The 15119-nt window shown below is 33.4% G+C and overlaps 1 protein-coding gene across 6 annotated transcripts in view; it reads right to left on the minus strand.

The window, feature by feature from the left end:
* The window catches only part of LOC123537200 (uncharacterized), a 46049-nt gene extending 32305 nt beyond the window's left edge, over positions 1-13744 (minus strand). Inside the window, exon 1 of one of the 6 annotated variants that reach the window (XM_053528917.1) lies at positions 11035-11165. In XM_053528917.1, the coding sequence (XP_053384892.1) occupies positions 11035-11038 (4 nt within the window). In that variant the 5' untranslated portion in view covers positions 11039-11165. Of the gene's footprint in view, positions 1-1443; positions 1585-3521; positions 3679-11034; positions 11166-13547 lie in introns of those variants that run through there. The other 5 variants (XM_053528920.1, XM_053528923.1, XM_053528919.1 and 2 more) reach the window with 5 other exon arrangements.
* Positions 13745-15119: the final 1375 nt, after the last annotated feature.

The raw sequence follows: 15119 nt of genomic DNA on the forward strand, positions 1-15119 counted from the left end.
TCCTAGTTCAGTCTAAAATTTACATTTACAATCAGGTTTAAAACAAACAAGTAGTATTTCAATTTTAATTTACATTACATTCCAAATATCCGATTTAGGTTGCGCCCGAAATGTGAACACTTAAATGATTGTTACAGCGGTAGTATAAATGCTACCACTGTTAATTGCTTATTTTCTACGATCTCTTAGTTTGATTTGTCTTGCATTTTGTGTTAGTTGTGATGCTTGTGGCCCGATGCCTCTTAGAGGCCAAGGCTTTCAATAAAATCTGAAATCTGATATCTGAAATCTGAATTAAACTGGAAACAGGGATGCAAATGAGTTTTGTTGAAAACGAGAAAAATCTGCATGGGAGAGGTGTGACTGTAAAAATTAAACGATCGTCATTTTAACTATCCAAAGATTATCGTGGTCGCAAAAAGATAGATTCAGTGTCGATTCTAAATAGTCATACATAATTCAGAAGATCAAACAGTGGCGTAATCAAAGGCAGAACTATATGTGTACAACTGGCGGCGACATTTTAGGAAAAAATGTAATCCTAACTCATGATCAACGTGCATCATACAAGTGCGTGTCCGCAATAAATGTATTTTCCGCACAGGCGTTTGAGTAGACTGGCTCCCGTCCCTATGTTTGTTCTACATATTATGTTTATTCATTAAGAGGGAAGTAACTCCAGCAGGTTGTTTCTTCATTGTCTTTTTTTATTGCCCCTGGCTTCGAACATAGGTATGGTTCAGCCATCAGATAAAATGTGCTATTTTAGAGGCTAAAGATTTTCTTATTTTGCTTGCAGTATTTATATAAAAAATAACCATGCAGCCAGGGAGCCAGGCTAGCGTTTGAGGTTCATTAAATACAATGTAAAAAGAATCATTGTTTTGTGGGGATAACGCACTAGACCAAAATATTCTGCAGATGTTAAAACAGGAAATGAGCATGCATTAACGCTTTACTAGCAAAACATATAAAAAAAAAGTTTAAAAAAATATTTAACGAATTTAACGTTCGTTATCCCCTCTATCACCTTTAAAGTATGCTTTACAGGTACGTTTTGGCAAAGACAAATACGTTTAACAGCACGAGATATCCTTGTTTACACACAAAACTATTTACTCTGCAGTTCTATAATAAATAATTTTCAGAACGTTTCTGTATTGTTTTTATTTTTAATTCATTGATCATAAGGTAGTTTTAATGTAAACAAATATACAGAATCAGCATCTTGGGGTGAACAAATTCTGTCAGATATATGCCCCCTCCCCCCGTGCGCACAGAATTCTACTTCGATGTCAACGCAAATTATCTCATCCCTGATGAAGATGTTGTTCTAAAGTTGGCGCCGATCAGTTTTCAAGATTTTAACCACGTCCTCTAACTAAAATATCTTCGATCATTGGACCATAATATATGCTGTTCTTTAAAAACACATTTACTTACGTATAATCGGATGCAACGAAAAGGGAAGAAAGCACTTCAGGTTTTTGCGACTTCGAGTCGTGCACACACACAGTTTTCCATAAAACTGGCAAAGCCTCGTTTAAGACTTGAGCGGTGCGCCCCCGTGTTGGGATTTCCCGATCTTCATCGAAAAACAATAAGAGATTCTTTATGTCTCAGCATGGCGCAAAAAGATTTGTTTCTTTAAAGAATACTTATATATACGAATAAATACTACAATAAAGCTTTTTAAGATGTTATATTTAGGCATATTTAGTTAGAAAATCCTTTTATGAATCATAGATATAATAAAAATGTTGAAAGAATCATAGATATAATAAAAATGTTGAAAGACACTGAATGATATATAATTTGATGAGAATCATGTATACAGTATAAGGATAAAACTATATCTATTAAATACATGTTCAATCGAAATAATCAGTATATCTAAACAAATATTTGTGTAAAGAGGTGTTTCACTGATAACCCTGTATGAAGTGATAACCCCTTTACAAAGTAAACAGATTTAGTGAGATACCTATAGCTAAACGCATTACTGTTTTCCGCCTAAACTGCTTGTCCCCATGAACATTCTTAAGGTATTGGACCCGTGGTAGTAATGTTTAACAAAATGCATTAACTTGATACAGTCTTAAAGTCTTAAATGCTCCGCATTGTATTGCAATTTTAAACAACTTTCACCGTGTCGGTATTTTTAAACTGTGTATGATTTATGATATTTTCTCAAGCTCAAATAGAAACAAAGTTCACAGTGATAACCACTGTAAAAACGTTCGCAGAGAATGCATTATATCAATATATTTTTTACCAAAGAAACCTCAGAGTATTGGTGAAAAATTATAAAACACAAAATAAAACTGTCGATATTTTGGTGTATGTACTATATACACTGTTTTGCACTGTATTAAAGCGAATCTTGTTAAGAATCTGCCATTAATGTTTCCTCATGTCAATCAGATTGGTATTCCTAAAGTTGGCAAAAACAGATTGTATAATCAAGTTCCCCGACTTGGACACGAGTTATTGTAATCTTAAATGCATGTCGAAATTCTCCATGACATTTTCATCTAAAATACCTTTTAAATACATGTCTTAATAGTTATACATAATCTTAAAACATGTTATTCTGTAGAACTTTGCAAACCACTCTCTTCTATGGCTAGATGAAAATGGTTTTTTAAGTTTTAAATATTGCAGGCTTGTTGGAAGGTTTATTCTCTTGTTATCCTTTCCGATACTAACTTTAAGTGTAGAAAACCCTCTTCGAATGAATTTTACTTGACTAAATATATAGAATAACTGTGATTAACACTTAAATGATATGTTTTGAAATCATTTGTTAAAACTTCCGGTTGTTTAGCAATATACACATTAATATTGTGTCTACTAGATGTACATGTATTCGTAATGAACTGTTTTAAATAATAGCCATGAATTTCTTGATCAATGACCACTACATTTGTTGTGTGCGAGGACGTAGACTGTTAGCGTATCAAATCACTACATTAGGATGTTTAACAGAAAAAAATAAAGCGAATATATGTCAATAAGGCCGAATGCGTCCAATCTGGGGTACCACGCATTGATGATCAATATTTAAAACAGACAAGATGATCATTACATACATGTATTTATACATAGGTGCCCTAGAATGAACTTGCTATGCTTTAAATTGTATATTATATACTTTACAGTAAAAGTTCATATTTTCAAAGTTTTGCATATTACGGAAAACGCTACTTACCAATCAAATTGCAGCATTTTTGGTGCATACTTATAAACAAATATGGGCTTATATGTTATTTTTTTGCTCTGTTCGTTTACATTATGGAATTAAAACTTCTTCTAAATTTGGAATTCATCCGAAAATTTAAAGGCAATTTTACGGTTTATGTTAAATCTTACTGGCCAAAAACAAAGGAATTCATATGAATTTTATTTTAATAGTGCAAATTCTACATACGGTCTCCGGATTGAACTTGAAACCCGGGCAGGTAGTTTGCACGTTTTAACATACAAATTAACGATTTGTAAAAAATAAAACAAACTTTTACCTGTGCTGTTACTCCTGAACGTTACATGTTTTATTATAAATAAATATTTAACTTTTCAAAACATAAATACCTTTTTTCACTAAAACAGATGAGGCAAACTTTATTTTGTTATTCAATTTTTCATTTTACTTCCTTTCAGAGAAAAAGTCTATAAATAAATACCATGTTCTAAATATAAATTTCAAAGGGGTGTAATATTGATAAATAAACGGCTTTCATCACACCAAAGTTATCATCCTTTGACTACACATAAATCGACTCAAAAACTGTTAACAAAAATATTTTTCTTTAAAGTTTTATTTACCATTTTCATAGCCTTATTCCTCTGAAATACACATAATCAAGCTCACCTGATAACATGCAAAACTTTCGCCGATGAAAACGAGGTAAACACTTGTATAATAATGTAAGGCAGAGTCTTAAACACTGCAATATGATGTCATCTTAATATGCTAAATATGTATGTAGAGTTTGCAAACAATTAGTCAAATAATTTCTAAGAAACTTGCTTATATGCGAAACGTTCACAAAACTTCTATATGATAAAGGGAAAGAATTTTGACAAAATGTAAGCTACATGCAGTTGCGAAACTCGGTTTATGGGATCATCGAATGTGATGAGTTTTAAAGCAGTCAATCAGAAGTTTCTTCTGAAGTTGCTTACACGCAATATATATTCACGAAATTTCTATTGTACGAACGGGCATGTTATTCGACAGTTTAGTTGTTATTCATAAAAAAAAATTCAACATTGTTTTTCAATCTGTGTTATACAAAATGCATATGTTTCATAGTAATATAACCTTTATAGGCCTTTATATGCACAAAAATTTGCTTTCATGATTCAAAGTGAATGTCAGTCTTGATTGAAACGTTGACTATAGAAGGAAACTTCAGAACAAATTAATACTGAGTAAGTAATACAATTCGCCACAAATATAAGATATCAATTTTGAAAATAGCTTTATTTCTAAATTACAAAATTATACATGAGCGAGTTGATCCTACATTTCAGCCCGCTCGGCATAGGAATTTTATATGAAAATCTTCAATCTTGGTTTTGGAAAAAGGAATAAATTCTTTGCATTGGACTAACAGCTGTGCTTAATTGTAATATGAAGACACTCTCTCAAGAATAAATTTGTTATTTGGACATAACGAAATTTCAGATAACTGTCCAAGAAGCTCAGTCACGAAAGAAATGATTGAGGACACCCTTCCTGATTCTATACTACTTACATTTTGTACAGCAGAGTTTGTTACTGAGGATAGTGCTTTTGAAGCTTTATAGTGCCTTCACTATTTTGAAAATGTCCAATGTTAATTCTCTAAATTCTCAGGTGTCTTTGATATTTCCGAGACATTTTAACAAATCTGAGTAGTGTAACATTATTTCAGTATTATGCTTTTAATAATGTCTCGTTTAAAAAATCTAGCCTAATCTCGAATTTCTGTAAAGTTTCCATTACTTAGTTTTTATTACTGAAGACTGTCGCTTAATATGAACAGTTTAACAACATTAACAAGGGTTTCCGTGATTTTACTATTATCCCAGGTAATGTCTGCTTTTGAATTATAGCTTTATCTCCTTTTTTGGGGAGAAGCTTTAAATATCCTTTAGCAACTTTTCACAGGGATAAGTTCAAAAATAGTCAGTATTTAGTTGTGTTTTTTTTTTCAAAATGATTTCAGTGCATAAAAAGTGTTGATATCAAGGTAATGTATTTATGGAAAGATTCATTTCGAATAGTATATTTTCTATGATCAAAGGTCATTTGTAAATTACCAAGAACATTTGGATACGATTTTTGTAAGAGAATAAAGTTTATTAAAGTTGAATTGAAACATGTTTCAGAACTGTACTTTTTATTTTTTTTTTAAAAGCAAGAAAGGAACATATTGCTTCATTAAGCATCCTCCTAAGTCTTACCAATGTCACTTGATAACTTTTTATGGTTCTAAATTTTGCCGATGATAAAAGTTTTAGGCATACAGACACTAAATAGGAATATCGCATAATGGCGGATTCATATAGTCCTCAGTTATTTTGCTCTGCAGAGCTATTTTCTTTATTTTCTTTGCATCGTGTTTGCTGAAATCACAGGACAGATTTATGTTTGACATGTATGCAGCATTTTCATGTTGAAATAATAACATGACAGAACTTGCCATGGATACTTAGATCATACACCACTGCTACAATTATGGATCTCATTTTTAGCTGATTTTGCGGTTTGTGTGTTTGACTGAAAATATTTTTGCATCAGACATGAACCCCACGTTTCTTACGATTTTAATCAGCACTGCCAATATTTATCAAGAAAACATAAGTTATAGACATCCGTAAATGGTCATGGCATTAGAAATATTATGTCTATTTCATATAGAATAAAGAAAAACAGTATGTTTAAACTTATAGTAAGACGGAATCTTGTTAGAATCATGTCGTATGTCGTCCGTCGCGTTTTAAGGTTGAGGGACGACAAAGCGGCACGACATGGCGACAATGCGACACGACATCGCAAAAAACGCGACACGACAATGCGACGCGACATCGCGACAATGCGACACGACACACAACAATAATATCGTAGTGTCGTGTTAATATTTCGCCTTTCAAAAGCGCGATATTTCGCATTGTCGTGTCGAATGGTCATGTGCCGTGTGTGTCGTGTCGCATTGTCGCGATGTCGTGTCGCATTTGTCGTGCGTCGCGGTTTACCTTATTTGCTGCTCGCGTCGCGCGACAACGCGACACGACACCCGACAACGCGACGCTACAACGCAACGCGACGCTCGACAATACGAACCGATAATTCGCATTGTCGTCTTGAAATGTCCTGTGTCGTGACTGTGCCCGAATCGCGACACACGACAATACTATACGACACACGACAATGTCTTCCCATAGACAATTTTTTTTTCAAATGTCACAGTCTAGTGCAATAGGATTCGAACCTGTTGGTGATAAATACAGGAGGAAGAACTTGTTTGGCACCGCCGACTGAAAGTCTGCGAGTGTTCCTAAAATGCTGCAAACAACTGCAAATATAAATGAACCTATAAGAGATGTCTATGACAGGATTAACTCGTTTGACACTGACTAAAAGTCTAAAAGTCTGCGAATGTTTCTGAAAATGTTGCAGACAAGTGCAAATGAATATGAACCTGTTAACGTTGTCTATGGGAAGATGAAATAGTTTGGCACCACCTCTTGGAGGTCTGCGAGTGTTTCTTTATGTATCACAGACCAGTGCAAATAAACTGGAGCCTGTTGGTGACGTCAGAAACCTTTGAAGACTTTTATTTCGGTCAGGTAGATACAAACTAGACACCGGCCGACGCTCGACTTTTCTATTAAAATGTCGCTTTGCGTTGTCGAGCGTCGCTTCGCGTTGTCGCGCGTAGCATCGCGTTGTCGTGTGTCGTTTTGCATTGTCGTGCGTCGACCCAAAAGCGGGCATACGACATACGACATACGACATGGTCCTAACAGGATTCTATAAAAGGGAACATTGATAAAAAATGAATTTGGCCTAATGAGGGTGGAAACGGGCTACTTTGATTAGAATTTGATAGGCAATGACATATTTATTGTATTTTTGCTTTAGATATGGATAAAACATAAAATATCACATTTTCAATGTTTTGGGTGTATATGTGTATGTTTTTTCAAAAACTGCATTGCTAATTTTAAAAGTCATAGGTGAAATGGACATATTTAACAGTTTAAATGTGTAGTTTGTTTGCAAATCACAGTAGAAAATGACAATACAGGGCAAAACTATTCTACAGTTAGGATAACTGATTAAAAGTTATGTTGCAACAGCTAATTTTGGCAAAATTTGACGCGTCATCTTACGTTACCGAAAATGCCATAAAACCTTAGAAACGTTTTCATGTACTTAGGTTGCTTGTACATTTCAAACTATTCTCATTGAAGTTATAATATTTTGAAAGTCTTGAGAGTCTTACCTCAGATGCGCTTATGATACACCGAAAATAAATACACATATACATCACCTTCCTTGAGTTCAAACAAGAAGTATTGCTCAAACGGCCTACCATAGAGGCTAGAGCCATCCAGCCTGCTACTTACTTGTTTGCTATATTTATTGATAAATCTTAAACCAAGTTTATTACTATCTTTACAAGAAAACACAGAACCCTGTAAGTGGCATTACATTTCAATTTTTCGGGAAAAAATCGTATTTTGCTCTTTTATGTTTCCGTACATGAAAATGCAAATTTGCGCGAAACGGAAATTCACGTTCGTATTAAGGAACATCGGCATGAAAAATTTAGAAAATGATGGCGCTACATGGATTCCGTATTAAATTTTATCGATTTCAGAAGAAAGTAAAAGGATATTTTCTCAGCTGAAAATTTGTTTGTGAGCTCAGTCTGAACTTTGCCATTACATATTACTGAACGAAAATGCTTAATTTACGCAAAAGCTAAATCGAAATAAGTTTTTTCCGTAAAATAGCTAGTTAAGAAGCATATAACAAAAAACTCCGTCTAATGGGGCATAATATGCCCGTTTGCCAACAGAATAGGTCAACTAAAACTGAACATTAAAACAACAATTAATTTGGAGGTGTTCGGGAAGATGATTGAGTGAGTGCATGATTTGGATAAGAGGTAGTAAGTCACAAGATAAAGCACTTAACAGGAAGTGTAAAAGCGTGATCATTATGATCGCTGACCCCAAAAGCAATATGTATCTTCCTTTAGTGGTACTTAGTCATTGTGTATAAATTAAAAGCCTTAGCTATTCAACTTCTGTCTGCGAGCCTCGGAATTTACCAGAAATTAAGTCAGATCCCTGTGATATTGTCTTTTAGGTCACTGACCCCAAAACCCCTAGTGGTACTTGTCTAAAAGTTGTAGCTATAATGATTAATAAATCTTAGTGCTCGGAAACCAGTTTCAGTCTCCACAGATCAAAGTGACATTGACCTTTGGCCTATTGACCCAAAAAACATTGGGGAATCTCTGCAAGTGTGCTTAGTCATCCTGTAAAGTTAGAAAGCTGTAGCTGATATACTTAGTGACAGTTGAGTCATGGCACCTCTTCCCATCATAAGTAACAGTTGGGTCATGGCGCCTCTACTCATCATAAGTAACAGTTGGGTCATAGCGCCCTTTCTAAACATAAGTAACAGTTTGTTCATGACACTCTTTTCCGTCATAAGTAACAGCAGGACCATTGCGCTCTTTTCCGTCATAAGTAGCAGATGGATCATGACACTTTATCATCATAAGTAACAGTAGGGCCATTGCTCTCTTTTCCGTCTTAAGTCGTGACACTATTTCTCGTTATAAGTAACCGTTGGTCCTGACATTCACGTCATAAATTACAGTTGAGTCTTGGCAACGTGATTTATCACAAGAAACAGTTGGGTCTTGGCATCAATTCTCATAATAAGTAACAAAATAACAATTTGCTCATGGCGCCCTTTCTCATCAAAAGAAATAGTTGGTTCGTGGCGCTCTTTTTCATAATAAATAACAGTTTGGTCATGACACAATGTCTTATCATAAGTAACAGTTGGGTCATGACTCCCCTTGTCATCATAAATCATAGTTGGGACATGGCGTTCTTTCTCATCATATGCAACACTTGGGTTACGACACCCTTTCTCATCACAAGTTACAGTTAAGTCATGACACTATGTCTCGGCATAAGTAACAATTTGATCATGACGCCCTTCTCAGCATACGTAACAGTTACAACAGATTGGTCATGACGCCCTTTCTCATAATAAGTAAAATATGGGTCAAGAAACTATGTCTCATTATAAGTGAAAATTCGATCATAACTCCCCTAAGTTAGACTGCAGATAGAAAACGGTTTTCAAAACGAAAAACATGTAATTCAAGTACGTTACGTATTATCTTAAAGCGAAATGCTAACTTCGCATGTGGTAAAAAAGTTTTGCCAGGAAGAAGTGCAACATTGCTACATACATGCAACAAAAATATATGTCTATTTGATCTTGGCTGCATTCGGATGACTTCGTTGCCAATGGAATGGCGCAACGCTTATTGGTGACCAAATGTTTGTGAGATATGATTGTCCAGAAAAGATATCATCCGATCGCTGTTACACTTGTAAACGCCGTTTCCATCAATATTGCTCTAATTAGAATGATGAGTTTGCCTCCATTGCAAATGTTGCCATTGTTATTGATTCCGATACCGGATTCCAATCCGTTATTTCTATAAGGCTTGTTTTCTGTAGCTAGTTTACACAAGAAAGTCGGACTTTTTTTTGTAATTTATATTTTATTTCCAGAGAACTTATTACAATATTCACATAAGATATCATAGATATCAATAACATGATATGTTGAAATACAGATATCTGTACAGAATACATTATGTTGCCTCGTGGCTACGTGATATAATGATTTAGTAATTTTTAAGTCTTTTGATACTTTTGCTAATTTTGACGGCCATACCATATTGTTTTAGGGAAGAAATTTTGTCATTTCTTTGTCAATTATCTTTTGACAGTAAACTGTTGATTTAAAGGTGGTTAATCAGATTTCGGCCAAGTAACAGATTTATTTGAAACTTTAAAAATATCCAACGCACCTTTTAAAAATATATTTACTTCTAGTTTTAGGAACTGTAGAAGTTTATTGACATTTGCAAAAATGCGTGCTTATGAGTAAAAGATTATAATAGTTTTATGAAGTAAAGTGGTGTGGTGATAATGTTTTAAGGCACTGCAGAAATTTATTGACATTGATAGTTATGAATGTGAGCTTAACAGTAAATTTAAGATTATAATAGTTTATCATGTTTATGAAACTAGACATTTCTTTTTTCTTTCAGTTAAGATGCGTGTTGACTTTACGTATAAACAAAGTGGTGTGGTAATAATTTACATATTTGTGCAGCATTTATCGTTATTCAGACTGTACGATAACCCTTAATAATGGTTTGAAAAGAATTCTGTTGTTTACTTGTTATGATTAAGTCAGTGGTGCCGGTCAAGTACAGTTCGTTTACTAGGTCATGCGTGTTTACACGTTTTCAAACCGAATTTTCTCTATTTACAAAATGACCTTTCTACATTTTTATTATGTTTTGTTTTAGCTTGATTTCACGTTTTTCTTGTACAAGACACGCTAAAATATGGAACCCTTAGTTAATGTAACAAAATGCAATCCTTTATGTTTACAAACAAGATGTTTACAAAAACGAACTGTAGATCATTTTATCTCGGAAACAAAGTGTAAAAGCAAAGTTATTGCTAGTTTAAATAACGATATCCGCATAGAATTTGATAAAACGGATACGGAAAAAAGGATTATAAACTCGTGATTTGGTCTACTTTTTATATATACTTTTGTCATCTAATGTTCCTGGCGTAGTTCGTGAATGATTAAAACGTAAATATTTCTTCAAATGTTTTCCCCTTATCGTTAATATAGTTTGCACGTTTGAACACGTTTTGAAAAACATACAAATTAATTATGTGTAAAAAGAAAACATTTACCCATTAATCCTGAACGTTAATACTTTGGTTATGAATAAACATTTCACTTTCCACAACATCAATACCTTTTTACCTGAGCAGATAAGAAAAAAACTTTGTTTTCTCCTCCCTCTGTTCAGTTTATGTAAAAATGCTATTTTACTTCCTTTCGGTGAAAATGTCTATAAATACAATGTTCTAGATATCTAAGGGATGTAATGATAATTATTAGATGACTTGTACCATAACAAAGTTATCGCCCCTTAACCACAAATACGTAGAAATTACAACTAAATGCTAAAAATAACATAGCGATATATAAAACTTAAAAACATTTTTAGTAAAGAATTTGTTTTCTCCATTTTCGCTCCTACAGATCCTCGGAAAATACACATAATCAATCTTTAAACAAACTGAATTAACATCAATTTAGTTGTCACATATATCACTTGATGAAAATATTGCGACTGTTGCAAATTTGTTCGGGCATCATTTATTCATTTAGAGTTTTGTTTCAAATTATCCTCCACATATGTCTTTTATATTTCTTTAACCAAAAGCTGTCCAGTGACAGCGCGCTTGGCTTTTTAAAGACCGTCCAACATAAAACTACTTCACATAAAATATCTGTACCAAAATGAAAAAGTGACAATGCTGAATAGGAGTCAGGGGTTATGAAGCTGCAGATCAAAGAGGTGTAAAGGCTAAGAACCCCTGTATGAAGGTACAGGGAACAGTGTTCCCCGTCAAAAAAAGTATTTTAAGCTTTGCAATACCTTCTACATTCGATCTAAAGATGTGCTAAATATATATTTCTTGAAAGTCTTCTCACGAAAATATATATTTTTTTTAAAATCCCAACAGTCGCTCATCTTGTGTTATTTTTGGTTTTACCTCACCATAGCCCTAACAAATTTTTGTTTATAGCCTAGTTCAACTGACATTTTAAATTTTAGATTTACAATTAGGTTTAAAACAAACAAGTGGTATTTCAGTTTTAACATACATTACATTCCAAATATCCGATTTAGGTTAATTGTGCCCGAAATGTGAACATAAAATGATCGTTACAGCGGTTGTATAAATGCTACCTCTGTTAATTGCTAAATTAGAAACAGGGATGCAAATGAGATTTGATGAAAACGAGAAAAATCTGCGAGGGAGAGGGATGAATTAGACTTACAAAGTCTGTTGAGGTCATAAGTTATCTGTAATAAAGTTTATTCTTTCTTCATACTGACACTAATATTTTCCAAGAAAAACATTTTCTCTCTAACATGTCTAGGCTCATCTCAACATTAGAGTCAGAGGTTAGAGATATTGTAATTTTTTTTAGAAGGTGCTACCAAAGAGGATTGATTTTATGGCCAAGTGCTTTACATTTAACGACTCTAACGACTGATGCCAGTCTAGGGGTGAATGTAAGAATTAAACGATCGTTATTTTAATTAACCGAAGATTATCGTGGTCGCGAAAAATAGATTCGGCGTTGGTTCTAAATAGTCGTTCAAATTCAGAAGATCACACAGCTACGTTATCAAAGGTAGAACTATATGTGTACAACTGTCAGCGACATTTTGTGAAAAAAAATGTAATCCCAACTCATGATCAACGTGCTTCATACAAGTGCATGTCCGCAATAAATATATTTTCCGCACAGGCGTTTGAAGTTCATTAAATACAATGCAATAAAATCATTGTTTTGTGGAGAGTAACGCACGTAGACCGAAATTTTATGCAGATGCTAAAACAGGAACTGAGCATGCATTAACGCTTTACTAGCAAAAAAAACTTACAAAAATGAATGAAAATGTTTAACGAATTCAACTCGTATGTGTAGAAAATGCTATTCGAATGAATCCGATTTACTAAATATATAGAATAACTGTGATTAACACTTAAATGATATGTTTTGAAGTCATTTGTTAAACACTTCGGGTTGTTTAGCAATATACACATTGATATTTTGTCTACTAGCTGTACTTGTACTTATACTCAATAAGGCCGAATGCGTCCGCTCTGGCGTTCCACACACTGATGATTAATTTTTAAAACAGACAGGATGATCACAATAAAAACATGTATTTACACAGATGTGCCCTTGAAGAAACTTTTGCTTTAACTTGTATATATAATTTACTGTAACCGTTCATATTTTCAAAGTTATGCGATATACGGCAAATGTTACAGACCAATCAAATAGCAGAATTTTTGGTGCATTACTTATAAACAAACATTGGCTTATATGTTATTTCTTTGCTCTGTTCGTTTACACTACGGAATTAAACTTCTTCTTAATCTGGAATTCAGCCGGATATTTAAAGGCAGTTTTAAAGCTTTATGTAAAGTCCTACTGGCCAAAAATAAAGGAATTCATATGAATTTTATTGGAGTAGTGCAGAAGGACGCTCTGGTCAAATTCTACATACGGTCTCCGGATTGAACTTGAAACCCGGGCAGGTAGTTTGCTCGTTTTAACATGTTTTTGAAACATACAAAATTAATGATTTGTAAAAAATAAAATAAACTTTTACCTGTGCTGTTACTCCTGAACGTTACATGTTTTATTATGAATAAATATTTAACTTTTCACAATAAATACCTTTTTCACTAAAACAGATGAGGCAAACTTTATTTTGTTATATTTCTCCAACGATTCAACCTTTCATTTTACTTCCTTTTAGAGAAAATATCTATAAATAAATACCATGTTCTAAATATAAAGTTCAAAGGGGTGTAATGTTGATTAATAAACGGCTTTCATCACACCAAAGTTATTATCCTTTGACTACACATAAATCGACTCAAAAACTATTAATAAAAATATTTTTCTTTAAAGTTTTGTATACCATTTCCATAGCCTTATTCCTCTGAAATACACATAATCAAGCTTGAAACAAAAAGAGATATCAATTCCTGATAACATGCAAAACTTTCGCCGGTGAAAACGAGGTAAACACTTGTATAATAATGTAAGACAGAGTCTTAAAGACTGCAATATGATGTCATCTTAATATGCTAAATATGTGTGTAGAGTTTGCAAACAATTGGTCAAATAATTTCTAAGAAACTTGCTTATATGCGAAACGTTCACAAAACTTCTATATGATAAAGGGAAAGAATTTTGACAAAATGTAAGCTACATGCAGTTGCGAAACTCGGTCTATGGGATCATCGGATGTGATGAGTTTTAAAGCAGTCAATCAAAAGTTTCTTCTAAAGTTGCTTACACGCAATATTTATTCACGAAATTTCTATTGTATGAACGGGCATGTTATTCGACAATGGTATTTAGTTGTTATTCATAAAAAGAAATAATTAAAAAAAATTCAACATTGTTTTTCAATCTGTGTTATACAAAATGCATATGTTTCATAGTAATATAACAGATGGCGACACAAAATATTAGAAACTTTATAGGCCTTTATATGCACAAAAATTTGCTTTCATGATTCAAAGTGAATGTCAGTCTTGATTGAAACGTTGACTATAGAAGGAAACTTCAGAACAAATTAATACTGAGTAAGTAATACAATTCGCCACAAATATAAGATATCATTTTTGAAAATAGCTTTATTTCTAAATTACAAAATTATACATGAGCGGGTTGATCCTATATTTCGGCCCGCTCGGCATAGGAATTTTATATGAAAATCTTCAATCTGGGTTTTGGAAAAAACTCGATTTAAAGGTTGCCGCAAAGGAATAAATTCTTTGCATTGGACTAACAGCTGTGCTTAATTGTAATATGAAGACACTCTCTCAAGAATAAATTTATTATTTGGACATAACGAAATTCCAGGTAACTGTCCAAGAAGCTCAGTCACGAAAGAAATGATTGAGGACACCCTTCCTGATTCTATACTACTTACATTTTGTACAGCAGAGTTTGTTACTGAGAATAGTGCTTTTGAAGCTTTATAGTGCCTTTACTATTTTGAAAATGTCCAATGTTAATTCTCTAAATTCTCAGGTGTCTTTGATATTTCCGAGACATTTTAACAAATTTGAGTAGTTTAACATTATTTCAGTATTATGCTTTTAATAATGTCTCGTTTAAAAAAATCTAGCCTAATCTCGAATTTCTGTCAAGTTTCCATTACTTA

This window comes from Mercenaria mercenaria, chromosome 17 (genome assembly GCF_021730395.1).
Source record: "Mercenaria mercenaria strain notata chromosome 17, MADL_Memer_1, whole genome shotgun sequence".
Classification (NCBI taxonomy): domain Eukaryota; kingdom Metazoa; phylum Mollusca; class Bivalvia; order Venerida; family Veneridae; genus Mercenaria; species Mercenaria mercenaria.